Below are 25,420 nucleotides of genomic sequence, written 5' to 3'. Positions count from 1 at the left end.
TAGATAGGGGATGCTGCTTAGCAATATAATCAGGCCGCTGCCCAGGACCAGCTCCGGGCCATCAAGTTTGGTGACATAGACGGCGATCATTCTGTAAGTCCCGGCTCAGGGTGTTTCTAGCCGCTATTTGCGCCTGCCCTGGAGCCGGTGCCAAGTTTGGCGATCTGGAAAGTGACAACGTCGTTGGACCCATCCAGTGCTAGTCTGTAGGTGACGGAGAAACAGAAGGAATGAAGAGATCTGAGTAGGATCCTGGCCAGAGCAGAACGTAGAGAAACTGGGTGCACTGGGGGAAGAAGATAGAGAGGAACTGAGGCCCACGGACCGAAGTGATATATACCGCGCGGGAACCGGTACGTCCATCCGTTAGGAACATGATAGGGGAAAATGTTCTTTTTATAGAACTTTATTAGCTCCAAGACTTGACTCGTAAAATCGTCGTCGTCCGCATGCATGAGCTTCAGCTTGGTGTTCAGTGGACTCGCCAGGACTAGTTTGCCGAGGTCTGTTCGAGTAGATTGAAATGGTCAGTCCGTGATCAGAATCAGCAATCAAAGAACTGCCTGATCAGAGCCCTGTGGCTGGACCGACCTAGATGGTGTGAGAAAACGAACTTCAAGCGAGGACAGCTCTGCGACTCAGCATAATTCGGGTGCTCGAGATATCACACAAAGACGTCCTGAGGGCTATTAGACTGCAAAATCCCGAAGGCAGCGCCATTCCTAGCGTGTCATTGACCAGAATGTAGCTTACCTTGATTAAAATCTCACAATGCAAGCAGAAGAGGCAAATCACTCATATTTAGGAAGGGGCATCTTGTTTAGGGCACTCTAAACAAGAGAGAAAGGAAGAGAGCTAAGAGCAGGGCGTCTTCGTTCACGGTTCGTCGTCGGGTTGTCCCGTGCCAGCATATCCTTGTCGTCTCTGGATTGTGGTAGGACTCACGAGGGATTTGCACCTTGAATGAATTCGTCGGTGCCGTATATAGATAGGTATGTATAGGTTTGACGAACTGCCGCAATCCGCCACGGACCAAAATATGAGAAACGAAGTGCTTGTGCGAATAAAGCAACAAAACGGGCAAAGGCGACATATACTTTACGATGTATGGGGGTAAAAGAGGAGTGTCCGGCTGTGAGGCACTTTAAATACAGCAGACTGGACTTCTCCAGGAACATTCTAGATATTGCCAGACAATGAGCATGCTGCCTGACAACCTTGGAAGGCAAGATGACAACACGGGTGGTATGATGCTCAATCCAGATTCATGGGATTTGCCGCTAATTTTATAAGTAGTAGATACTCTCACTGTTAACCTGGTCCTCTAGCAAGTGGGGCAGGGTCAAGTCTCCTGAGGCTGAAGCTGTTTAGCTCCAGCCGGTCAATTCGGATCCACTTGGTTCGGCAACGGTGGAAGACCCGGGAAGCCGACTCCTCTGACATCATCGATTGCACCGTTCCTTTTCGAGGATCGACAGCTTCTCGCGCACAAATACTTCATGGTAGTCCAGAGGCTAATTATCCGAAGAGTCTTTCATGGTCAGATATCGTGATTGCTCAACTCCTCCCTTTCACCTTGCGTCCCCCACGCGGCATCTCCATCTCTCTGCCGCATTCACCCTGCGCCGATCTCCCGTGAAGCATGCCGGGAGAACGCTCGACCAGCTCCACGTCCGAGCAGGACGAACGCATCCGATCGGAGGACTGGCCGGACGAGGTGAACGAGCCGTTTACGCAGGACGCCGACCGAGTCGAGTTCAGTGGCGACGGGCTGAACACCGGCGTCCGATTGCTAGGTTCGTGCGTCTGGCGGAAATACTGGCTGATGAATCTGACCATGATCTTCCACAACAGGCGATGGGCGACTCGACATTCGCATCGACGAGCGGAAGCCCAGCATCGCGGGGCTTCTCGACCATCTCCAGCGTGCCCCCGTCCCATCCGAGCCCGAAGAAACGAAACGCGCCGAAGGCGTGCCGGAAGGGAAAGGAAAAGATTTCCCACTGAGCCTCAACATTGTCATCCAAGTGATCGGTTCGCGCGGTGACATCCAGCCCTTTGTCGCACTGGGAAAGGCGCTCAAGGCCCACGGTCACCGCGTTCGACTAGCCACGCACCTCGCCTTCCGGGATTTTGTCCTCGATGGCGGACTTGAATTTTTCAATATCGGTGGAGATCCGGCGGAGCTGATGGCGTTCATGGTGAAGAATCCCGGACTTTTGCCGGGTCTAGGTACTATCCGGAGCGGAGCCATTCTGAAGCGACGACGGGAGATGAAGGAGATCATCAACGGGTGCTGGAGAGCCTGCTTCGAAATGGGAGATGGCACCCATCTCCACCAAATCAAGGAGGACCCATGGAGCGACGAGGTGGACTACCGGCGACGTCCGTTCGTGGCGGATGCAATTATCGCCAATCCGCCCAGTCTGGCGCATATCCATTGCGCGCAGCGGCTGGGGATACCTCTCCATATAATGTTTACGTGAGTCCGCATACTTTGAGCCCATTCTGTTCCTGGTCATAGTGCCCTAAGGAGAAGGATTAACTGACTCGACGCGTATAGAATGCCCTGGTCACCCACACAGTTGTTTCCTCATCCGCTGGCAATCCTCCACCATCAGGACTGTAAACCCACGGTCGCGAACTTTGTCTCATATGCCATTGTCGATATGATGGTGTGGGAAGGCCTGGGAGATATCATCAACAAATTCCGCAAAACCAGCCTTGCACTGGATTCTTTGGACAGCATCACAGCCCCGAGTTTGCTCCATCGACTGGAGATACCGTGCTCATATCTATGGTAAGCACCACGGTATAATCTCCATGGCGCTAGAATGCTGACATTACTCTTCTAGGTCACCAGCAGTCCTTCCAAAGCCGAGGGATTGGGGTGATAACATTGATATCTGCGGATTCAGCTTCCTCCCCTCAAAGTCGGACTACACACCCCCCGACGCCATCAGTGACTTCCTCCAAGCTGGGCCGACACCCATCTATGTTGGATTTGGTTCAATAGTAGTGGACGACCCAGTTACACTGACAAAAACCGTCTTTGGAGCAGTCGAAAAGTCCGGACAGCGTGCCATCATCTCAAAAGGCTGGGGTAACCTCGGCGTGGACCATATCGATGTTCCTGACAATATCCTCGTCATTGGCAGCTGTCCACATGATTGGTTATTCCGACAGGTCTCGTGCGTAATACATCACGGCGGTGCTGGGACGACGGCCGCAGGACTGGCACTTGCGCGCCCGACGATCATCGTCCCGTTCTTTGGCGACCAGCAATTCTGGGGCGAGATCGTCGCCAGGGCTGGCGCCGGGCCACTTCCGATCCATCATAAACAATTGACAGTGGACAACTTGAGCAAGGCCATTGATACGGCACTGAAGGAGTCAACGCAGGAAAAGGCACAGCAAATTGCCAAGAAGATGGAAAAGGAATCGGGGGTAGATAATGGAGTCCGCAGTTTCCACCGGCAGCTTGACCTGGAGTCAATCCGGTGCTCGATATGTCCGTCACGACCGGCAGTGTGGCATGTGAAGCACACCGAAGTCGGCTTGAGTGCGTTTGCCGCTGCAGTGCTGGTTGAAATGGGGCGGATCAAGCCAGACGCTCTTGTTCTGTAAGTGCCTTCGGCCGCGTCGCGATAACCAAACGGTCTATTAACATTATATGGTAGAAATCGGCCAATGGAGTATGACACATATCGTGACCCGGTTGGCCCACTGAGTGCCTCGGCTCAGGTGTTGTTTGGTGCCATTGCTAACTTTGTCACCGGGCTTGCGGATGTCCCAGCAGAGATGATCGTTGATCTTGTTTCGGCTACTCGAGCAATTGGACACCCACACAGCCACATCAACCCGCACTCCAAATGGCATGTGCGGAAGTCGCATGTTGAGGATGAACTTCAGAAAGACGAAGGTTCCGACGAGCGGACCGCCGCGCGCAACACCAGCCCCGAGGGAAGACCCAGTGATAGTTCTAATAATAACCTAGGCGAGGATGAGGACGCAGAAGAAGAGGAGGAGGAAGATATGATCAGTGAAGAAAGCGCAGGGCATGCCGACGGCCCATACCCCGGTAAAGGTCTCGACAGAAGACGCAGCTTGCAGCTTCAAAAGACGCAGACGATGGGCAGCGGGATCACGCCTTCCAAACCACGTAATGCATTCACTGAAGTGGCGAACCAAGGAGGGCGGTTATCGAAGAAATTCCTCAACCTGGTCATTTGGCTGCCGACAGATCTCACCCTCAGTCTTTCGAAGGGGTTCCACAATGCCCCGAAATTATACCACGACCCGATGGTGAAGAAGACCCCGAGGGTCCATAGTCTTCAAAGCGGGTTCAGGGCCGCCGGGAAGGTCAGCTTTGTTTCTCGTCTTTGTTCAACTTGAGGTTGCTGACAGGATCGCAGGAGTTCCGCGACGGGTTCTACTATGGAATCACTGGGTTAGTCACTCAGCCTCGGTACGGCTACAAGCACAAAGGCGCCAAAGGGATGATCAAAGGCGTGGGGAAAGGCGTTGGTGGGGTGTTCTTCAAGCCCCCAGCAGGTACGTCAAATTCTGTACCTCGGTTGAGATACAGCCGTGCTAACTGTCTCCAACTAGGTCTTTGGGGACTAGCAGGATACCCCTTGACTGGACTTCGCCGCAAACTCTTGAACTCACTGGGCAAGTCTCAAGAAAGCCAGATTGTGATATCCCGCATCGTGCAAGGGCATGACGAGATGCGCGCGTCGTCGGCACAGGAGAGAGCGGAGGTGGCCAGGCTGTGGATGTTGATCGAAGAGCGCCTGAAGGCAACCACACCGCGGCGCTGTCGCACCTATACGAACGGACATACAAGCGCCAATGCTGTGTCACAACCTTCCTAGATACATACCACCATCACATAATGTACATATATGCACCCTTTGCATGACAATGCTATCGCAGCGGTCCGCCATACATGATTCGTGGAATCACGGAGGGGACGCAGTTCCTTTCGGTGGATAACTGCACGCCCGCACCGTATCACAGACTGCATCGACCTATCAGCACCTGAAGATCGAATAGGATGGAGTGGGTTGCGATCACGTAAATCCGAAGATTGTGACTTATCGTGGACGTCACAGCTAGAGTCGAATGAGCGGTCGGAGATGCACCGAGCTGGAGAGACTGGAAAGTCCGGAGTCCCCGGGAAATCCCCCACAGCTGGGGGAAATGGGTCTTGTGGAAGTATAAAGCGTCTCGGCGCTCACAGTCGCACCTTGGAGAATGTCTATCTTGCACTGTAGCGCTTCATCCTGATCGCCACGATGCGGTCTGCGCAGTCTCCAACGTTCATGGGCCTGAAAGGCCAGAACCTCATATATGCCGTCACTTTCTGCTGCTCGATCGGATTTCTGCTCTTTGGTTACGATCTTGGATTCATGGGCGGACTGACGACCTCGCCGGAATTCCTAGCAGTCTTTGGGAACCCCGGTGCCTCGTTATTAGCATTCCTGGTCTCCTCCTACGAAGTGGGTGCCATGATGGGTGCCCTGTTCCAGTTCCTAATGGGCGATCGGTTCGGACGCAAGCCGAATAACATGGCTGGTGCGATGATCGTCTCGATAGGCGCGATCCTGCAAGCCACGACCTTCAGCCTGCCACAATTCCTGGTCGGTCGCATCGTGGCCGGGTTCGGACTCGGCATGATGACGACAGTCATTCCGATCTGGCTGTCCGAGTGCAGTATGCCCGAGTCGCGGGGCCGGATGATGGCCATGCAGCTATCGAATCTGATCGTCGGCCTGATACTGGCGAATTGGCTCGACTATGGCCTGGCCTTCTACTCCAGCTCCGTGCAGTGGCGATTCCCGTGTGCCTTTCAGATCGTGTTCTGCATCATCGTCCTGATCCTCTTGCCATTCCTGCCCGAGTCCCCTCGATACCTTTGCGCGACCGGAGATCTCCCGCGCGCCCGAATTTCGCTGGCAGCCCTTCGAGCCGGGTATCCCGACGATTTGGCGGTCGTGGAGGAGCTCAAAGAGATTCAATATGCGATGGCAGTCGAGGCAGAACAGGCAGGCTCCTGGACGGACGTGTTCAAAGATAACGGGATGAGTGGCTTCACGCGAGTGGCGGTCGCCTTTTCCGCGAATTTCTTCCAGCAGATGTCGGGATGCAACGTGATGTCTTCCCTCGGGCCGTACGTCTTTCAAGACTCGATCGGCATGTCTCGGCACGATGCCATGCTAGTATCCGGCGGTCTTCAAGTCTTCTACTTCCTCAGTAGCCTGTTCCCCTGGTGGGCCATCGAACGATTCGGCCGACGGAAGCTTTTCATGATCGGGTCTGTAGGGATGGGAGTCTGCATGCTGCTCTCTGCCATCTTTGTCGGAATCGGGACGAAAGGACTCGGATACGCCGCCGCAGTCGTCTTGTACATCTTCCAATCATTCTTTACCTTGGGCTGGCAATCCAACATGTGGATCTACCCAAGTGAGCTGCTGCCACTGAAGCTCAGGCTGCGCGGCGGCGCCCTCGCAGTCGTCTCGCAGTGGTTATTCACCTTCCTGGTGGTTGAAATCACCCCCGTCATGATCACTAATATTGGATACAAGTGCTACATTGTCTTTGCGATTATCAACTTCGCCACGGTGCCGCTCGTGTACTTCTGTTTCCCGGAGACCAGGAAGATGCCCCTGGAAGCGATCGACTTGTTCTTTGCCGATCGCAATGGCGAACGGCCATCTCTTTGGCGAGTGGTGCGAGACTCGACGAACAAGGAATTCGTTGCCGGGGTTGAGCGACAACTGCAAGAAAGGGCGAGGTATAGAGCCGACACACTGGAGGCCGCCGAGCACAAAGCCAGGCAGCTGGAATTGGAGGTTGCGTGATGTAGGAGGTCACCGTGTGTCTATTAATGCATGAGGGAGATATTAACGACCATGAGATATGAATGAATGAAACATCTTCGTTTTTCCTTTGACCTCAGTATTGGCAAAAGCTTGTTTCCCCTAAGGATGAGCCCCTGGATAGACGGCCCAACCCCGAAGGTCTATCAGGCGGACCACACCCTTCTCAACAGCTACTTCTCACTATATAGCTACCCATGTAGATACATGCGTAGGTGAATATATCTGTATCTTTGAAGAATTGATAATCGAATAGGGTGCAAACAGTGACAGAATCAACGTTATGATCAAAAACTTCCTTAAAGCCCTGTATAGGAGGATTGAAGATTGATATTGAGCAAAGCTTAGTATGCTTGTGCTCAAGCTTCCAAAGTTGTTCGATTGGGATCCTAACATTCCCGCCAATGCCAAATCCAGGCTCATATTTCAATGTCGTAAAGGTCCACAATATTCTTTACTCAAGACAGACTATCTCGGATAATTGGGATTCATGTTTATCAGGAACCGCCGCCTCCATTAAAGGCGATATTCGCGTTGTTTCCCGCCTGGGCCACTGCCATTAGAATAATCCAGATTGTCATCCGCTTCTCCCACTCGCCAATGATCATACACATCGCAGTCGATATCACCAATTCGTATACGCGAGTTGTCCGAGTATCAGACTCTTCCTCAAATTCAACCCCTTTCTCAACGGGCACGCTATGAGCTGCCAGCGAGGGATTGCCCGAATCATGAAGCAACTTTGAGAGAGCAGAATCGAATATTGACAATTCGCCAAACTTCTTGGACGCTATATTCGAGACGTACAAACCAAGAAAGACCTTCTCTTTCCCCGGGACCTGCGCGGTCAGTTTGAGATGATTGAGAGGCATGAGTCTCCTTGACCATGTCTCGCTCGCAGGAAGGTCTCGCGTGCCCTCCCAGGAGAAGGTAATCCCCGCGTATTCGAAGTGATATCGCCGAGCCTTGGATAATGGCGAAGACCACTTCAACTGCACGGCATCCTCTGCTCTGGCCGGCTCCTCTGGAGGCTTCTCCTCCAATCCTTCCTCTCGCAGTTCCTTGCGTCGGGCATTGACCTGGCGGTGATATGTCTTTCCACTCTCCCCCCAAACCCTCCATGTCCGGACTTTGTATCCCTTCAACGCGCAAGGGTCGCCCGCAGTGCGATTGTCAGGGTTGCTGCGATGTTCCCAGCGAACCAGGCCCCGAGGATCGATGACATCTGCCAGGTTAGATCCTAGTTGGATATTCCACTCACGCCAGAATGAAGAACTGTGAATCAGGGAGACAGGCGTGCCTCTCTTATGACTGCCCCGATAGAGAATGCGTGGGGGATCTCGGAAGAATAATGCGGGTTGATGCACGAAATAACTGTTGGCTTCGTCGGATCTTCGGTGTTTGGAGGCGTAGTCTTCGGCCTGGAGTCTATGCCGTTTTTTGTTGTATCCAAACTCCTTCTTTAGATCGAGGTACGGGGTGATACAAACATTTTCCTCTTCGTGATAGACGTGGTAATGCGATAGGCGATGGCGTGTCGCCAGTGCTTCTTCTAGGGTAGACATTTCAATAAGATGGGGCTTTTATGCGGTCGCGGTTTGCTGTAGCGATTAACGATAGAGCAGAGGATAGAACAGTGTCAGAAAAAATACAATGAGATATGTACTATTAATGTTTCACCCGTTGTTCTTTTCTGTGGCAATGAATGCTCCTTTGCTCCAATTTCGGGCACTAGCTACTCAATCCGACTGGCTGAACGAGGTGGGTTTGTTGCGGGGAACAAGGCGGATGCGAGCCTTGCATCGGGAATAGGAAGCGCGATCAATGGGGCTGTGCAACAATGAATTGTTCAGGGGTTCTAAGATTTGTGATCAGCACGTTGATACTAGTGTGGTTGGCATCCTGTTTCGATTACTGTCGAAGATACTCACAGATATACACCCCTATCCATGTCTCCACATACGTGGCTATATAGTGAGACATAGCTGTCGGAAAAGGGCCCACTGGTAGTGAGCCATTCTGCCTAATGCACCCACGCGAAAGTCCCTTGGGAACCCAGTATGTTTTTAATCTCTCTACGGTTTAATACTAGGACGATACTACAATCCTCGTTGGAGCAGAAGATAAAGCATCCGGTTCCTCAGCTTACATCTGCATGCTTCTAGTTCTAGCTTTCATACAAGTCACAGCTGCAATCGCGTCTCTCCGAAAACCTCGCCGCCACTTGCTGAGACCGTATCAAACAGAGATGCCTTGAGGAAAATCTGCCCAGCGGTGCTGGGACTCCTGCTAAAACAAGGGCTATAGTGCGTGATTAGCGATCAATGTCGAGAATCAAATATGCTCTTACCTCCCACAATTGGAGCAGAAATGCCGCTGCAGATCATAGAATCAGCACTGGCTAGTAATAGATACCTTGCAGGCAATCGGCCATTACCTGTACTACATTCCCACTCGCAGTATTATTGTCGTTGTAGATATTCATCGCCTTCGTCGAGTCTTCGACAACCATGTCATTTTCAGGAACAAGGTAGTTGACGGAAAATGCTGTGCCAGGTCAGCGTCTGAGGGTGAATTAGAATTGTTGTCGATGCAGTCTTACCGCCGCCTGCTCTTCTGCAACAGGCACTGTCCTCGACATGTTAGATACTTTCGCCCCGACCCGGATGAATGAGCTCGTGGGGGCACACACCAGTGGCATAGGATCGAGCTCGGAGGTTGCTGCGGAAGTGTGATCCGAATGCTTTCGCAATTGCAGTGGCCGGTATATGACATGATAAGAGCAGCTATCTCCCGTGAGGCGTATCAGGGTGTCGGGAGAAAATCTTGTGTTATCAGTGCAAGTCAGCTCCAAAGCGTACCTTTTGAAGGCGTTCAAGTTCACTCAGTGTGGATTCCACGCGAATCGCGAACGAATTCCGCGCTGTCAGTAGTTACGTCATCCGCAGGACCGAACGAGGCATGTCGACACCAGATAGATCAGACTTCTGAAGGGCAAACACAAACTCTTTAAGACCAATTCGAGACGATGCTTTCGGTGTAGTGAGACAAGGCAACGGAGATTTATCAAGGTCTGGATGGATTGGTGTCTTGCTACTGCCGCCGCTCCATGAGAGCCGCAAGCGGGATATCATCCTCGTCGTAGAATTCTACATCTTCATCAACCCCGAAATCTCCAAGGCGCTCACCCTCAGCATTCCGCCAAGACTCTTCGCCTTCATCGGAGTTGTCTCCGTACACAGGACCCGGCCCACGCTCGTCGTCACTCTCGTAGTTGTCATTCTGTTGAAAGCGATCGTGGAAGCGCCGACGTCTTTGGATTCCTGAAAAAGGCCTTGGCCGCTGTGCGTCCGCCAGTTTCCGTCGGTTGAAGGCTTCGACTTCTTCTCTAGCTGATGCATATACCTGGGGGAGTCCCGACTCATCCTCGAGCGGGGGCCTCGCTGGCAACGGAATCCTATCAGGATCAGGGGGTGGCCATGTCGTGCCGGGGCCTGAGATGCATGGTCAGACCATAATGGTAAAAAGGAACGGTGAATGGAGCGGAAGATACTTTCGAAACCGTTGACTTCAAAATCCCACCCAGTGTTGCGGTTGGGCGTGGCGGCAAATGGCCAAAACCAACTGATGATCTGCCAGAGTGTCAGCCCGTCCAATCTGGATATCAATAGTGGGTGACGAACATTAATACTTCCTCCCATCCCCTGCTTGACATTGGACCATATGCCAATATCGTATGGGAACTCCTGTCTCTTAATGCGAACCTTGATTCCCCCTGGGCCATCGAGGTATCCGCCCAGAACACGGGCGCGACGAACGAGTGTGTCATGTCTTTCCATCTCCCAGGATTCGATAGTCGTGATATTGAACAAAAGAGAATAAATGCTCCGAAGAAACAAAATCAGAATTGCAAGGAGCGTAACAGTGTTTAACACAACGAGAAGAAACAGGTGAACCAGCTGCCCCACGGAAGGGCCAAGATACTAAGATAAAGTTAGCGGGTGGTCTGTCGTTCGGGAGGGAATGACTTGCGCTGGGTAGATCCCTCTTGCTCCAGACAATAGCGGCGCGTTCATAAAGAAGCGTCTCGAGGTAAGACATTCCGAATACGGCATAGAACAAGAAGCGCATGAAGTGTGGATAGGTGAAATGCGAGACGCAGTTGGATGTCCAAGGACAGTGATGATCCATTTTTGGGACACACCTATGAGTTGTCAGTCAAACAGACAAACAGATCATCTTTGGAAGAGACTGGTGTTGCAACCTTTTGCAAGACTTGCAATGGTGAGCTCGCGGCGGCTTATATGCCTCGCATCTCCGGCACCATCGCTGTCGGCCGGTACTCTGATCCTTCTCTTGCAGTTTGGGTGCCTCCGACTTCTTGGATGAGGGGAGCCGACCAGCATCTACAAAGCAGGCCCGAAAGTAGCATACCCAGATGCACAGAGCATACAGGTGAATCTTCCAGGTTTCATCCCTCCTGAGGGGTGCAGGCTCGAAGTGAAAAAAGAAATACTGTGACGTATACGCGAGAAAGCCGATTAGGAGACTGACAGCCGGTATTGCCAGCTGTGATATCGAGAAATCATCACTCAGCATGTCGGATTCGGCGAGTGCAGATTGAGAGAGTCGATGGAAAAAGCCAAGGTGGACGTGTTGTTTATCGCGGCAGTGAGCTCGAATGACTAATCACGGCCATGGGCGCCCGACATCAGGGAACGCAGCTCTTCTCTTCGTCAATTGCACGGCGGACGTTCAAAGGCTGGATTAATGGCCTATTTCGTTGAGTCTACAGACAGATCAGACATGAAAAACTGCCACGACCATGAGCAGCTGATCCTCCGTTGCCAAAATGCCCATTGAGGCACTGCCACCAGCCACGATCCGGGCCATCGGATCTACTTCTGTCATCTCCGACCCTTGCTCCGTGGTTAAGGAGCTTGTGGACAATGCTCTAGATGCATCGGCCTCATCGCTCCTGATTGAGATTTCGACCAACACATTGGACGTGATCCAGCTGAGAGACAACGGCCACGGTATTCCAGCCGAGGATTACCCGAGTGTCTGCAAGCATACGTTCACCAGCAAGATCCAGACTATCGATGACTTGAGAAATGTGGGCTGTGCGTCATTTGGCTTTCGTGGTGAGGCCCTGGCAAGCATCGCCGAGACGTCGGGTGCCGTCACAGTCACCACACGCGTTGCTTCGGACGTCACCGGGTCCTGTCTCAAGTATGCGAGGGACGGGGGGCTTTCTCAGTAAGACTTGAAGGTGAACTCGATCATCCAATTGATTTGTCCTGACCATCCTCACAGATCGCAGCGAACGTCGCACCCAATCGGGACGACCCTTCGTATTACAGACTTTCTGAAGCACATTCCTGTGCGCAGACAGACAGCGTTGAAGGGGGCCGCGAAGAATCTGGCGAAGATCAAAAAGCTTCTCCAGGCGTATGCCATTGCTCAACCTTCGAAAAGACTATCGCTGAAAGTTCTCAAAGCAAAGAATGAAAATAATAATTGGATGTACGCACCAACTGACGATGCCTCACTCTCGGACGCAGCTATCAAGGTCGTCGGGCGGGAAGTCTCTTTGTGTTGCACAATTAAAACACTTGAATCCCAGTCAAATTCTATAGAGGGGGAGGACCCAGGCCGAACAGGTTATAAGCTGCTCGCTTTTCTCCCTAAAGCCGATGCAGGTACGGATTTCGTCTCATGTGTTTGATGTATCGTGCTGACATTAGATCCAGACCTCTCCAAAGTCAGTAATATGGGACAGTTTGTTAGTGTCGATGGCAGGCCTTTATCGACTACTAGAGGCATTGCCCAAGACATTGCAAAGTTATTCAAATCCTATATCCGGGCTGTTGGGTCCAGAAATGAAGCTCCCAGATCCATCGCGGAGCCATTTCTTTGTCTCCACCTCAATTGCCCTCCGGGGTCTTATGATGTCAACATTGAACCTGGAAAAGACGATGTTCTCTTTGAGGATCGAGAAACTGTTATGGCTCTGATAGACGGCCTGTTTTGCGACCACTACGGGCCCCTCCCCAATTCGCAGCAGCGCAGTACTGTCAAAACTAGGACAACAGCTTCAAATAGCACGCAAAGGGACGGGAGTTTCGAGCTGCTTATGGCTCGAAAGCACCCCACACAACCACCCACTCAGCCCGAAGATTTTGAACGATATTCTCAGGATGATGCACTTGCAAGCCCCCTCTCTCAGGGTATTTCCGAACTTCCTGGAACTGCACGTCCTGAGGCAGTGGCTCATAATACTACATCGTGCCAGCCAAACATTCGCTCCAACCCTAGGGAGGGTCGAGAGTCCCGATTCGTCAACCCGTGGTCCATAACGAGAATCAATGCTTCGTTTCAAACCCCACAGAGAAACCGCCCACTTCAGCCTATAAGGTCTCAACTTGTATCGAGCAGCACTTCCCCCCAGCGCAGATCTCAAGATTCTCCTGGCGATCCTAGCATTCCCGCATCGCCACAAAGTCCAGAACTGCTCAGTCCCCCCGTTTCGAGGTTTGCATCTACCTCGCCAGTGGGCTGTCGACGCAATCCTCGAGCCTCACAAGACTCACCAGGTAGGATCACCTCTGACGTGATGAGCTCTAGAAAAGCAGCCCGTGAGCGGGATCGAGAACGCTACGGCAACGGAGCTCTGGACACATGGTTTCAACGAACGACGCAGCTGTCACTCCAATCAAGCACACAAGATCCGACATCCCAGCTTAATGAAGACGGTGCGCCTTTTTCTCGACTCGCGAAGGAGAAGTTTATGTCGCCGTCTATCCCCTCAGCAAATGAAGCTGTGGATGAGGTCGAAACTCATCCACAAGCTAATGAATCTTCAAGTCAAGACTCTCCTGGGTCCCCCGATAGTGTCAACAATGCAGGTCAGGATTCTCATTCACGGCCGATGGACAGTGGAAGAGGATTTCCTGTGCTCGAGAACTGGGCTGCCAAACTTCGAGAAGGCGTCGGCCAAGAGAGGCTGTCAGGCCTAGAATGGGCACTTGACTTCGAAAGACGCAAAAAAGAGGCAATTCAGCAGCATCGTACACGATCAAACACACGTGCTACCCCGTCGAGCTCTCAAATCAGCTCTACCTCATCACAGGCTCCGCATCACAGCCGGTATCTGGCGGCCAAAGCTGCCTTGGTCACTGATCGTCCTTTTGCCACTGACGCAGTTTCCACCCCTACACTCTCTCCCCGTGATCCGAGGGCATACCTCATTCGTCATCAGAGCGACCACAACATCTCGACCAATGGAGCAAAGCCCCGGCGACTCCATACCACTCGTCTGCCGTTCGAACATATACCTGAGGGCTATGATCTCCATAATGCCTGTCTACCAATGGCTACAGATATTTCTGACATCTCACGGTCTTTCGATATCACCAGCACTCTTGACATCTATACTCGAAGCGGTAAAGAGAACGAGCTCCTCCAATCTGATGCGGACACTGCCATACCATTCTGGAATGCCCGGCTGACTGCCCTTATTAACGAGAAATACAGAAATCAAGACGGCGCACAAGCTCCTGACTGGCAAGCTGACATCTCGTCTGTTATGAAAAATCACTTTGAGAAATTCTCGACCTCTTAAACTGCACGTTGCATATTACCACGATTTTGTTTCCTCCGTCGTCTGGTTTTGATATTGTATCAATTCGGAGCTATAACGATTTGTATAATATAACCGTCCAGCATAGTTGATTAATATTGCTCAAACGGAATACACGAATCCTGCGAATCGATCATTTCAAAGACCATCCGAGGGCTGATTCACTACTCAGCGGCGGGCTCTGGATTCCTTGATAGAAGCCAATTGATTTATCGTGTTCCACATCAAAGAGATAACCACGACAACATACATCATTCAATGAAAAGAGTTCAGAAAGGCCGCCACGAAGATGACTTTGTACAAAAGGATGCGATGGTATATACTTTAATAGCCCTTGCCCCGTCGATACGAATTGATCAGAGGCTCGCCCTTCGCCAGTCGCTCCAAGTTCAGCCTGATAATGTCCAGCGAGCGCGAGAAATACTCGATTCCATGCCCACTCACATGGGGAGTGATCTGCACGTTTGGCGCGTCCCAGAGTGGATCATCCTTGGGCAAAGGCTCTGGGTCCGTCACATCCAGCGCTGCACCACCCAGCTGGCCTGATTCTAGCGCCTTGATCAATGCAGGCTGGTTGATAACCTTGCCGCGCGAGATGTTGGTCAAGTACGGTTTTCCAGCGCGGTGGACGGAGTTATCAGACAGAATCGCGAACTCCTCGGGGCCGAGCAGGTGAGTGGTCTGCGGCGTGAGGGGGAGTGAAATGACAAGATGGTCCAGTCCCAGAGCCAAGAAAGACCAAATCGACTCTTTATCTGTGCCGTGGTGCCACGAGATGGGAATTGAGCCATCGGGATCTCCGGTGCCTGGGACGATGTAGCCGTTATCATGGCGGGACTCGGGCGTTGGCCGTGGAGAAGCAGTGTATGCGAGGACGGTCATGCCCAACGCCTGCGAGACACGGGCAACTAAGATTTGTCAGTGAAAGTGAACCATTTTGTGTCAATCATCTCTGAAGCGCTGGTCAATGCGGTTCCCGAGTGGACACGTACTCTGTCTTCCGATGCTTCCATAGCCTAGGATTCCGACCTTCTTGCCCACTTGGTCATGGTTCTTCATGTAGGAAGTCGTGGTATCCCACCTGTGCTCTTTCTGCGCTTCATACATTCTAGTATACTGACGTGATGAGACCAGCCAGTTCACGATCGTCCACTCGGCGATAGGTGGACCATGGACACCCGAGCTGGTGGTGATCGGGACGTCGCTGTCTGTCAGAAGGGGGTTGTTCACAATATGGTCCAAGCCAGCGGACATGAAGTGAATCAGCTTGAGACTATCGATGATATTAATCGCTTAATCGCAATACAGATCCACGGGGGCATGAACACTTACTGTTTGGCATCCTCCGGAGTGGGGAGATCTGCAAAAGTGACCACGATGGTCGCATTGCGATATAACTCTGCGGTAGCCCAAGTGTCAACACTGGTCTCGTGGCGCAGCCATGTCAGAGCCTGATCACGTACCGGCTGGCACTTGAATGCCTTGGCTCAACTTTGACTCGTAGATGGTCACCTCGTCATCTGGGAATTTGCGTCGGACATCCTCCACAACTGACTTGGGCATTGAAGGATAAAGAAGGAGCAGCACGCGCTCGGTCGCCAACGGTGCCTCGCCCATTGTGAATACGGATATGCAACGATTCCCAGCTCTTCTCAGCGTGTCCGGGATACAGGAGAGGTTGAAGATGGCGGGACGAGGGGCAATTGATCGGAGTTGTCAACGACAGGGCGGGCGCCCCACCGGCTTCTCCCCGTCGGAGTCGTTGGCGATAAGGGTGGCCTCGCGCTTTCCGGTGACTACTACGACGTAGTAACACATCTGGTGTGAGTCAATGATACCCGGTTAGCGCAGAATGGCGCGGAATTGCGACAGCTGCTTATGAATCCGCTCAAGCGAGGCGCCCGATTCGCTGAAACGCCGTGCAGGAGCACGCAGATCATCCGCAGTGCATATGTGCGCATCGATGCTGATCGAGTCTCCAGCTGCTTTGCCATGTGGGAGTGCGTATGTACCAACATACACATCAATGACGAGCGTGATCTCTAAATATGCGCTAATCATCCCACCCCAGGACCCAGAGAACCTCGTTGCATATCAAATCCGGCGTCACCAAGTGCATATTATGGGTGCTGGCCTTTCCCTCCGCATAGACAAACCGACTGCGCCGTGACAATGCCAGATGCACTCGCTGAGCCGGCTCTTCCACCTCCTAGGCGGTCTTCAACCACGCTATCATACGTTGTCGAGCTTCTTCCGTCCCAAATCCATGCTGCAGGGCATACTTGTACACCTTCCCAAAATGCACCGACTCCCGCGCAAAAATGACACTCAACCGTGCATCGCTCAGCGCCTGACAGTCCTCAGGCAACGCCTCATTTATTTCCCTCATGCTAAACTCCATGAAGCGTTCCTCAATCGCGGCTGTCGAGAAATTCTGCTCTTCGTCACGCTTGACAGCCGCATATTCCTCCTCTGACAGAACACAGTTGTCGTCCAACCCCCCGATCGCATGGTACGTGGAGTCTCCCACCAGACTGGACCAATCGTAGGGAATCGGCGTCCTCACCCGAGGGGAATCCACGATGATCATCCCCGCTACCTGTCGCGGGTGCTGGCGCAGGAATTCACGGACGAGCACGCCGCCATACGAGTGGCCGATGAGCACATAAGGCGGCTCGATCCCCGAGGTGTCGAGCAAGCGGGATAATCCCTGCACGCAGCGATGGGCCGTATATTCCTGCGTTGGACCAGGCTCGCTGAGGCCGTAGCCTGCCCGGTCGTAGGAATAGACGCGCACATAGTCAGCGAGCATTCGAGCCACTGCGGCCCATTCGAGGTGGCTGCTGCACAGGCCGGCTTCGATGATGACGGCTGGTTGGAGGCGGCCATTGACGATTTGTCGTTTGGGCCCGGCGGTAGTGAGAAATAGGGAGTGAGTCCCGATGGAGGCCCGGCCAAGCTGTTCTCCGGAGATCCAGGCTGACGGGATGCTCATCTTGGATGCGAATGTGTTATACCCAGGTATAAACTGAAAGAAGGGGCTGTAGGCTGTAGACGAGGCAAGAAGCAAGGCGATGGAATTGATTCAAGAGACTAAGATTTTAACAGAGAAGAGAACTGTCTGCCTCCTTCTACAGTAAGTGTAAAGCAGAGCGAACCAACAGTTATATCCTGATAGTTATCCCCGGCTCTAGACATCATAATTCTCTTATGATAACAGCGGTTATCTGGCCAGCGCGCAGGATCCACTTGCTCTGCAACAATATCCATGCTGTAACAGGCTGTGGATAGGATATAGTTACATGGATCGCCGATGGGAGATAAGAGGCTACATGTACGACCTGAGTGATTTAAGATCAACTTGGTCATCAGATAAACCAAGGAATTATTCCGAATGTTGCCTACCAATACGAAAAGGAAACTCATTAGAAACGACGCGTGAGTTCGAGAATGCAATCATTATCTGGACAGGGAAATAAACTTGGAACTAGACAACACGATGAAAATTCCATAAGCTTGACCAACGAGGGAGGAGATAATGTTGACTTCCCAATGGGGTGTCTAAACTATAGTTATCATCTACTCCGTACATCATCTGGTAGGATTAACAGAGAATACCGACGATGTGATTCCGGGCGGACCAAGAACTATATTACGACCGCCTGGTGAGGGCTTGAGGATCATCAACAGTATGGACCATGTTAAGACTTAGGCGTGGTTCACCTAAGCCTAACGATGCGCGCTACTTATATCGGTCCCGGGCATGCTAGAACATAGAGTTCTAGCATATTTGGTCTTTTAGCCTGTTGGCTAAGTGCGCCCGGGCACTGAGTCGTAACAGACCACCTTTCTCAGCCGTGCTACAGGGGGCTACGATTTGAACTGTGCTCACTGATCCATCCATTTTCCTCTGCTCGGAAAGAAACTGTACCCTCAGTATTCCACCCAGAGATTTAACGCCTGCTGGATACGGGAGATATATACCAATTGAGTAATAGAGCTGCAAGGCAGCCTAGCGTCATCAATCCACAGTATATAGAGTGGATGTGAGAAACGGAGCGACCAACCACAGCAACGAAAGGGACCAGATCAATAATTCAAAGCAGGTGACTCCTCCAAGCTCACAGTTCTGTCGAAACCATAAATAGGTAATCGACATTCCTACACTTGTAGCGTCGCGTGGCCTCGGGTGCCTGCAGATCAGGCAGCGAGGAACCTGAGACCGCTTCATTCGTCGCTCCGATCTTCCTCCACCACACAACTGGATCATGGACCAAGCATGGCACACCTTGCGAGGTGACCCCTCACGGCTCATACACGACCACAGTGGTCCTGATTCGAGTAATCCGGGAAAGCACAAAGCGGATGCGCATGGAGGATGCAATCTGGTCGCGTCCCTGACCCATTACGAACAGAGCACTGACAACACGAGCACCGGGGACAGGGTTCCCCTTATCACAGAAGTTGCTAGTCACCCGCGCCGATGGAGTCATGGAAGCCTCTTTCTGCGCCATGGATCATGGCACGGAGCAGAAGCTGGCAGCAACTCGTACGTCTGCTATGGATCCACGAGGGGTTGACTCCAGTAACACCATCAGACGACATGGTCCAGTCTTTCATTATCATACCGGCCCCTCGACTCCTTTTTGCGGTCGCCATTCCAGCTAGGAATTCAGGGTCGACGCGGTGGACAGGCTCAGCTCGCCACAGGAAGCCCGCGCGAATGCACGGAGTATAGTGCGATCCGCCAGTCCAATCACAGACCCCACAACGCCCCAAGAGCAAAACAGCACCAACACGGCGATGGGGGACCCGAGAAACAACGAGACACCCTGTCGCCTTCTTCAGGAAAAAGCAGACACATGAGGAGCGGATGTGGAACCTCTCCCGTTCACTACGCGGCCGCCATCGAGATTTTAATCACACTTAGGTCGTTCAGGTAGGAGAAAGTGGACACATACGGACTACGACTATACATGAACATGTACAAAGCGGATGAGTGGGTATCCGGCACTTGGGACAGTGCAGTTCCGCGCCGTCAGCGCAGTCTAGAGCGAATCCCTTCGGTGTGAGTGGAGCTACCATCCCGTGCAAAGCGCACCGCTCGAGTGGGTTCACCCACTCAATCTCGGGGCATCTGCAGAGTGCCTATCTCAATCACCTTACTGGACCCAAAGGAACCCCACATGCATGACAGCCCAGCAGTTGACAAATCCTCGTGGGTGGCCCTTTGTTGACCACGTCGATGCAACGGACGATCCTCATCGACAACTGCAACTCGGAGGATTGCTGTCCTGAAGGAGCTAACGAAAGAGGTCGTGGCATCGATCGGCACACGGCCCTACCCTCCCTGATAATCGGATCGCGATCCCGGCCCGTGATTCATCTATTGCTCCAGGAAGAACCCCACCGTTCTTGACTGCTTTCGATCGAGCGCTCCGTGCAGATCTCGTGTCGGACTCTACTCAGGATTCTTTCGAGCTCCCTTTTCAGGGTGACATTGCCTTTCGGACCACCATAAACTTCAGCCCGCCTGTGCGGGTCGCCGCTAAACATCCGCGTCCTAGGGTTCACGGCCTGTCAGAATTCAGATCCAGAGCTCAAAGCACCCGTCTGGCAGCCTGTCTTTTAGACCCTGCAGATGACATCCACCAGGCTTGCCGATTCTAGCAGCAGACCGCGCACATCCTGGTTCGTGATGCGCTGAAAACTGCTCGGTTCGGGCTCTAGCCTGTTACTATTGTCCGAATACGCACTAGTTCGCATCGTCGTGTGGACCTGTTGCAGGTATTTCGCACGTAGCAAATCCCCCTTCATAAATATACACAGCTTCTCCCTCGGGTACAAAGGTAGACCGTCTGCCGCTCTCCTCTGTCTCCTCGCCTTTGTCCCATCACGCTTTGGTCTAACGCTTCTCCCCAAGCCCTGGCTCAAACATGACCCAAAGATCAAAGGACCGCAGCCTCCTGCGCCGAGTAATTGCGGCGGCCCTCGATCGTGAGCAGAATGCCTACCCCCCTATGACCGCGCATGCCGCGGCCGCAGCCTCAACCTCGCATAACGGGGTGATCGGATCCTCCGGGGTTCCTGACGAGGAACAAGGCCAGACAAAGCGCTTCACACTCGGCACGAGTCACCCCGATAGTCTGATCCCGCCAAACGACAAGCTTCTCATCTTCCGCGCCTTGACCGGTATCGACAGTGTCCCTGCTCTCACGCAAGGCGGGCATCTTCTCCGTAGCGCGCCCAATATCGGCATCTACACGCGCGTCGTAAGAAATGAGACCAAAGCTCAACGCGCATACCGCCTCTTCAACTACATCATCAACACCTGCCTCGGCGTGCAAATTGTCGTCGCTGCCGCCCTGACTGCGCTCGGTGCAGCGCGAGGTCCGCACTCTGCCATCACAGCTTTTGGTGCCATCAACACCATCGTGGCCGGTGTCTTGACCTACCTCCGCGGCTCAGGCCTCCCAGACCGCCTCAAGAGTTACCAAAATAAGTGGAAGGATATCCGAGAGTACATCGAACAACGCGAGCGTGAATTCTGTCTGGTTGGCTGTGATCTGGACGTGCAAGAAGAAGTCTTCATCGTGGAAAGCATGTACCAGAGCCTCAAATCCGAGATGGAAACAACGAAGAGCAGCAGTGATGGCAAAACACAACAACCAGACGATCCGCGGATTCGTCGCTCGCTGCTCCCCACGCACAACGAGCTTGGAAACAACCGTCCCACCACAACGCCTGCCAGACGCTCAGATGCGATGAGTCCCCAACAGCAACCGACCGAGCCAGTCAGCCCGATCCAAGTACCTGACCCAGTGCTGGAGAAGCATTAACCGATGCACGTGGATATCTGCTCGCGTCACCGTGGCAATGTGATTTCCAGCGCATCATTGCTTCATCTACCAGTTTTCCCCGTGCTCGATAGATCCGACCGTCCGCATATACTCTGAAGCTCAGTTGGGTCAGGATCTCATTTTATATCCCCAAGCAACGCCAATGAGATCTCTCATATTGCGACCCCACGAAAGGCCTCTTGCACCGAAGCCGAAAATTTTGTTTACATGCCTTTCATCGCAGGCAGTGCGGTTGAAGTTTAATGTCTATACCAATTTCAGCGCGCACACCATACCCAGGCGTTTAGCTAGTCCATTGCATAGCTATCATGTTGATCATGGAGCTTGGTGTCAATAATCCTTAGAACCATGACACAGAATGCTATTTGTATTTGAAAAACCAGCAAGTACTCTGCGCATCCCTCGATAGGTGTCTGCAACGAACATACCTAGTTCTTTATTCTACTAGTTTGCAGAAATCCCATAGCCTCGGTCATTTTCTGCTTTTATTAGAGGAGAGATAAGAATTCTGCAGTATATAGTGCTCATGGAGCGTCACCCATATTTCTCCCCGAGCCGCGCAAATCCACTCTCGGCGCCAAATCCCTCCTCGACCGACCACACTCACCTCAAGCCACTGCGCCTCACTCCAACGCAGCGAGTAGGCTTCAACCATCGGGATTATAGAAACCCACAAAATCCAACAGGAAGAGCAACCATGTCTCTCGAGCCGCGCGCAGCCACACCCACCGACGCGCCCCGGCTCGCCGAAGTCTTCCTCGCCGCCTTCTCCGACACCTTCAACCGCACCATGTTCCCACCCACACCAGACGTGCGCGCCTGGGCAGCAACGCACCTGCTCGGCGGCAACGGCGCCCAGGCCCACGAGGTGTACCTGAAAATCGAAGATGCGTCGGCCCCCGGCGTGGTGGCGGCCTTTGCGAAGTGGAATCGGCTGGCGCAGGGGACAGCAGATCCCCACGGATCCGCGCCGGGCTGGCCCGCGAGCAGCGATCAGGAGCTCTGCGATCGGTTCTTCGGCACGATGGACGCGTACCATCGCCGACTGATGGGTGATCGGCCTCATTACTGTATGTTTGCTTCTGTCTCTAGACTGCGATCGTCTTTTTTTTTTATTGTCGTGCTTGTTGCGTCCGTTCTATTCTTTCCCGGCTGCTGTCCCGACGTATTCTGCAGTCACCAGCATGAGCACGCGGGCTAATCATGCTCACAGATCTTGAAATCTTGGGTGTCGACCCATCCTACCAGGGCCGTGGCCTTGCATCCAAACTCTTGAAATGGGGCCTTGCTCGCGCCGACGAAGAGGGCGTCGAGGTCTACCTCTCCAGTTCTCCGGAGGGGAGACCGGTGTACGAGAAATACGGATTCCAGTCGCTGGAGTCGTTCTCGCCGTTCTCGGGGTACGAGCAAGTGAGCATGATTCGCCCAGCTCGGAAATGACATATTCATATCATTCGATCGTACTGTGGGAGCTGGTGGATGTTCATAGGTGTTAATACCCGGGTGACCCCTATCAACCCAGTCATGATGGGATGAGTTGCTCGGCGCTTCGTAAATACTATACACCTGGATCTTCTCATTGGCTATCTGAGGTAGTCTAGAGACTGGCTTAGTTAGGACAGCTACGCAGGATGCGAGTAGTGCGAGGGATTGCCCTCGCGATTCCTCGGGGTTACTGAGGAGGGCTAAGGTCCCTTCTCCTTGTCCTGGGCCATGAGTGCCTGGAAGTTGTCCATCTGAGATGGTAGACAACTGTGTTGCTCGTCTAGATCTGTTCTGCTCTGCCTTCTAGAGACATGATCGAGTCCATCATTCTAACGAGTGAATTGTGTAGAATGTTAGCTCCGAGAATCGGACGAGATTGCTGGATTCGGGTTGCTGGAGCGGAGTTACTAGGAGCACCTGAATTGGTCTCGACCATTCTAGTTTACATCACCGCATGAACAGATCCAAGGCTTGTGTTGTATAACTTGGAGGCCGTTAGTCTTCTAAACTCTGCTAATAAAATGAGCTGTGCCATAGTCCACATCCAGATAGCCGGCCACGAAGGATGCAGCCCTATGCTTTGCTGGCGATCCATTTACCAGAAAGGCTTAGTCGCCGCAACCCATACACCAAATCAAGTTTTGTTTCCGAGGCTCTCAATAGACCTCCAACGTCAACCCGACGAGGTGCTTACAAATGTCTCGATGACTCCAGGGCTCCACTGGCGGGGTCGAGGTGGCAGGCGATAAAGCCGTCGACATTTGCTTCTGTTCGGGCCTCATACGAATCGACCTTGCCTCCACTTGATATCTCATTTGATGCTGTCTTTGTCGTGTAACAGTGATTTCAACCTCAATTTCCCCCCGTGACGTCACCGGCTCCTCCTCCCACCTTCACACCACAAGATGACCAAGGTCTTTGTGTAAGCAGGGCACTGAGCACACAGCTCCCGAATGGCTCATCGCTGACAATTCCACAGTACTGGTGCCACGGGCTACATTGGCGGCGATGCCCTGGCCACCCTGACGGCCAAGTATCCTGACTTTGCTTACTCGGCGCTGGTTCGCAGCAGCGAGAAAGCAGAACAGGTCAAGGCCCAGTACCCAAACATCCGCATCGTCCTCGGGACTCTCGATGACTCTGCCCTGCTCGAGCGCGAAAGCGCTGCCACCGACATTGTGCTGCGTGTGTGCCGCCCTCATAAACCACTCTTGACAAACATACTGACCCCTGATCTCCAGACACGGCCGATGCCTCGGACCATGTGGGAGCGGCAAAGGCAATCACTGCTGGTCTCGTCGCTGGCCATACCACCGAGAAGCCTGGCTACTGGTTGCACACTGGGGGCACGGGCATCCTAACCTTTGCAGACAGCGACAGCGGCGAGTACGGAACGAAGAGCGACAAAGTCTACGACGACTGGGATGGGGTGGACGAGCTGCTGAATCTCCCCGAGCATGCCTTCCATCGCAATGTAGACCAACTCGTGCTCGACGCCGGGGCGGAGCATGCGGGCGTGCTCAAAACGGCCCTGGTCTGTCCGCCGACCATCTACGGTAATCCCTGAAACAGACTCCCAGCCTATCTTGTCGAGGAAAAGCTGCTCATACTCTCCCCAGGCCGAGGCCGTGGACCGTGCTCGCAGCGCGGTCGCCAGGTATATGAACTGGCCAACGTGACACTCCGGTTGAAGAAGGGACCAATCATCGGCGCTGGCCATTCCATCTGGAACAACGTGCATGTCCACGACCTGAGCGATGTATATGCACAGCTCGTGGAGGCTGCAATTGCAGGCCGGACTGACGACGGCCTGTGGGGCGGCAAAGCCTACTATCTTACGGAGAATGGCGAGCACTGCTGGGGGGAGCTGGCACAGTCTACGGCCGAGGCGGCCACGAAGCTGGGATACCTGCCCGAGGCAAAAGCAGAGCAGATCGACCTGGAGAGCGCCAAGAAGTATGCCGGCTTTGAATCACTAAGTTGGGGCATGAACTCCCGCGGCCGAGCGCGGCGCGCGCGCGAGATCCTCGGATGGAAGCCCTCTCGACCTAGCCTGCTGGAAGAGCTGCCTGAGATTGTTCGCAGTGAATGGCAGCGTCTGCAGGAATAAGAGCTGAATGCTGCTCTTTGCTGGGCCTAGCCATCGTCGGTGGGACGAGACGGTCTGCTGCTGTGTAGTTTCAAAATTCGACATCGTTGCGAGTGCTTTCCATGGAAAGTGCGGTGTGAGCTCGTTTGAAGATGCGCGCTGGATCTTATACTTCGCATACTTTGTCACAGGAAGCCCGATGCCAGTTCGGGCCGATGCTTGACATTTCCAATCCAACCGACGCTTTCGCTGCAACCAATCCAAGACATGTATTTCCTTCGCGTAGGGGTGATCTCTCTGACCCGCTGGCATGGTAGACAGGCGCCTCCCGACGCCGCTGCTGGAGCGGGATCTGTGCCTCGGAGGATTCCCAGTCTTGTCCTTGGGAATGGAAGTATCAGTTTTGGGGAAGTAGTTGCGCATCCTCCGCCCCCAACCCGCCCCAGTGCGTATTCGCGGA

At 53.1% G+C, this 25,420-nt stretch overlaps 12 protein-coding genes across 12 annotated transcripts; 6 read left to right on the top strand and 6 right to left on the bottom strand.

The window, feature by feature from the left end:
- Nucleotides 1–1,642: 1,642 nt before the first annotated feature.
- Nucleotides 1,643–4,877, top strand: N7459_002318 (putative UDP-glucose,sterol transferase; the record flags this gene model as incomplete). Its single annotated transcript, XM_056941503.1, has 7 exons — nucleotides 1,643–1,796; nucleotides 1,855–2,482; nucleotides 2,564–2,800; nucleotides 2,856–3,623; nucleotides 3,681–4,362; nucleotides 4,416–4,554; nucleotides 4,612–4,877. 7 exons carry the CDS (start codon nucleotides 1,643–1,645, stop codon nucleotides 4,875–4,877), a joined length of 2,874 nt encoding a protein of 957 aa, XP_056803358.1.
- A 423-nt stretch (nucleotides 4,878–5,300) lies between these two features.
- N7459_002317 (sugar porter family MFS transporter) lies at nucleotides 5,301–6,866 on the top strand (the record flags this gene model as incomplete). Its single annotated transcript, XM_056941502.1, has 1 exon — nucleotides 5,301–6,866. One exon carries the CDS (start codon nucleotides 5,301–5,303, stop codon nucleotides 6,864–6,866), a length of 1,566 nt encoding a protein of 521 aa, XP_056803357.1.
- A 515-nt stretch (nucleotides 6,867–7,381) lies between these two features.
- On the bottom strand, nucleotides 7,382–8,449 carry N7459_002316 (uncharacterized protein; the record flags this gene model as incomplete). Its single annotated transcript, XM_056941501.1, has 1 exon — nucleotides 7,382–8,449. The coding sequence occupies one exon, from the start codon at nucleotides 8,447–8,449 to the stop codon at nucleotides 7,382–7,384; it is 1,068 nt and encodes a 355-aa protein (XP_056803356.1).
- A 618-nt stretch (nucleotides 8,450–9,067) lies between these two features.
- N7459_002315 (GFA family protein) lies at nucleotides 9,068–9,659 on the bottom strand (the record flags this gene model as incomplete). Its single annotated transcript, XM_056941500.1, has 4 exons — nucleotides 9,068–9,170; nucleotides 9,235–9,260; nucleotides 9,322–9,431; nucleotides 9,524–9,659. The coding sequence occupies 4 exons, from the start codon at nucleotides 9,657–9,659 to the stop codon at nucleotides 9,068–9,070; spliced, it is 375 nt and encodes a 124-aa protein (XP_056803355.1).
- Nucleotides 9,660–9,977: 318 nt separating this feature from the next.
- pfa4 (putative palmitoyltransferase with autoacylation activity Pfa4) lies at nucleotides 9,978–11,483 on the bottom strand (the record flags this gene model as incomplete). The annotated part of the gene is made up of 5 exons (XM_056941499.1): nucleotides 9,978–10,378; nucleotides 10,438–10,516; nucleotides 10,568–10,867; nucleotides 10,944–11,088; nucleotides 11,113–11,483. The coding sequence occupies 5 exons, from the start codon at nucleotides 11,481–11,483 to the stop codon at nucleotides 9,978–9,980; spliced, it is 1,296 nt and encodes a 431-aa protein (XP_056803354.1).
- A 253-nt stretch (nucleotides 11,484–11,736) lies between these two features.
- Nucleotides 11,737–14,508, top strand: N7459_002313 (putative DNA mismatch repair protein; the record flags this gene model as incomplete). Its single annotated transcript, XM_056941498.1, has 3 exons — nucleotides 11,737–12,143; nucleotides 12,201–12,586; nucleotides 12,638–14,508. 3 exons carry the CDS (start codon nucleotides 11,737–11,739, stop codon nucleotides 14,506–14,508), a joined length of 2,664 nt encoding a protein of 887 aa, XP_056803353.1.
- Nucleotides 14,509–14,850: 342 nt separating this feature from the next.
- N7459_002312 (D-isomer specific 2-hydroxyacid dehydrogenase family protein) lies at nucleotides 14,851–16,143 on the bottom strand (the record flags this gene model as incomplete). Its single annotated transcript, XM_056941497.1, has 4 exons — nucleotides 14,851–15,434; nucleotides 15,519–15,799; nucleotides 15,859–15,925; nucleotides 15,990–16,143. The coding sequence occupies 4 exons, from the start codon at nucleotides 16,141–16,143 to the stop codon at nucleotides 14,851–14,853; spliced, it is 1,086 nt and encodes a 361-aa protein (XP_056803352.1).
- Nucleotides 16,144–16,735: 592 nt separating this feature from the next.
- N7459_002311 (alpha/beta fold hydrolase) lies at nucleotides 16,736–17,521 on the bottom strand (the record flags this gene model as incomplete). Its single annotated transcript, XM_056941496.1, has 1 exon — nucleotides 16,736–17,521. The coding sequence occupies one exon, from the start codon at nucleotides 17,519–17,521 to the stop codon at nucleotides 16,736–16,738; it is 786 nt and encodes a 261-aa protein (XP_056803351.1).
- Nucleotides 17,522–18,753: 1,232 nt separating this feature from the next.
- Nucleotides 18,754–19,040, bottom strand: N7459_002310 (uncharacterized protein; the record flags this gene model as incomplete). The annotated part of the gene is made up of 2 exons (XM_056941495.1): nucleotides 18,754–18,787; nucleotides 18,835–19,040. The coding sequence occupies 2 exons, from the start codon at nucleotides 19,038–19,040 to the stop codon at nucleotides 18,754–18,756; spliced, it is 240 nt and encodes a 79-aa protein (XP_056803350.1).
- Nucleotides 19,041–20,462: 1,422 nt separating this feature from the next.
- N7459_002309 (uncharacterized protein) lies at nucleotides 20,463–21,365 on the top strand (the record flags this gene model as incomplete). Its single annotated transcript, XM_056941494.1, has 1 exon — nucleotides 20,463–21,365. One exon carries the CDS (start codon nucleotides 20,463–20,465, stop codon nucleotides 21,363–21,365), a length of 903 nt encoding a protein of 300 aa, XP_056803349.1.
- Nucleotides 21,366–22,083: 718 nt separating this feature from the next.
- On the top strand, nucleotides 22,084–22,826 carry N7459_002308 (GNAT family N-acetyltransferase; the record flags this gene model as incomplete). The annotated part of the gene is made up of 2 exons (XM_056941493.1): nucleotides 22,084–22,456; nucleotides 22,600–22,826. The coding sequence occupies 2 exons, from the start codon at nucleotides 22,084–22,086 to the stop codon at nucleotides 22,824–22,826; spliced, it is 600 nt and encodes a 199-aa protein (XP_056803348.1).
- Nucleotides 22,827–23,776: 950 nt separating this feature from the next.
- N7459_002307 (uncharacterized protein) lies at nucleotides 23,777–24,981 on the top strand (the record flags this gene model as incomplete). The annotated part of the gene is made up of 4 exons (XM_056941492.1): nucleotides 23,777–23,793; nucleotides 23,851–24,056; nucleotides 24,113–24,427; nucleotides 24,491–24,981. 4 exons carry the CDS (start codon nucleotides 23,777–23,779, stop codon nucleotides 24,979–24,981), a joined length of 1,029 nt encoding a protein of 342 aa, XP_056803347.1.
- Between the last annotated feature and the right edge of the window lie 439 nt (nucleotides 24,982–25,420).

The sequence above is a fragment of the Penicillium hispanicum genome (genome assembly GCF_028827665.1).
Source record: "Penicillium hispanicum strain IBT 35686 chromosome Unknown utg000002l_segment0_segment0, whole genome shotgun sequence".
In the NCBI taxonomy this organism is placed as follows: Eukaryota; Fungi; Ascomycota; class Eurotiomycetes; order Eurotiales; family Aspergillaceae; genus Penicillium; species Penicillium hispanicum.
The sequence above is the reverse complement of the archived record's forward strand: the minus strand, read 5'-3'. Positions and strand labels throughout refer to the sequence as shown.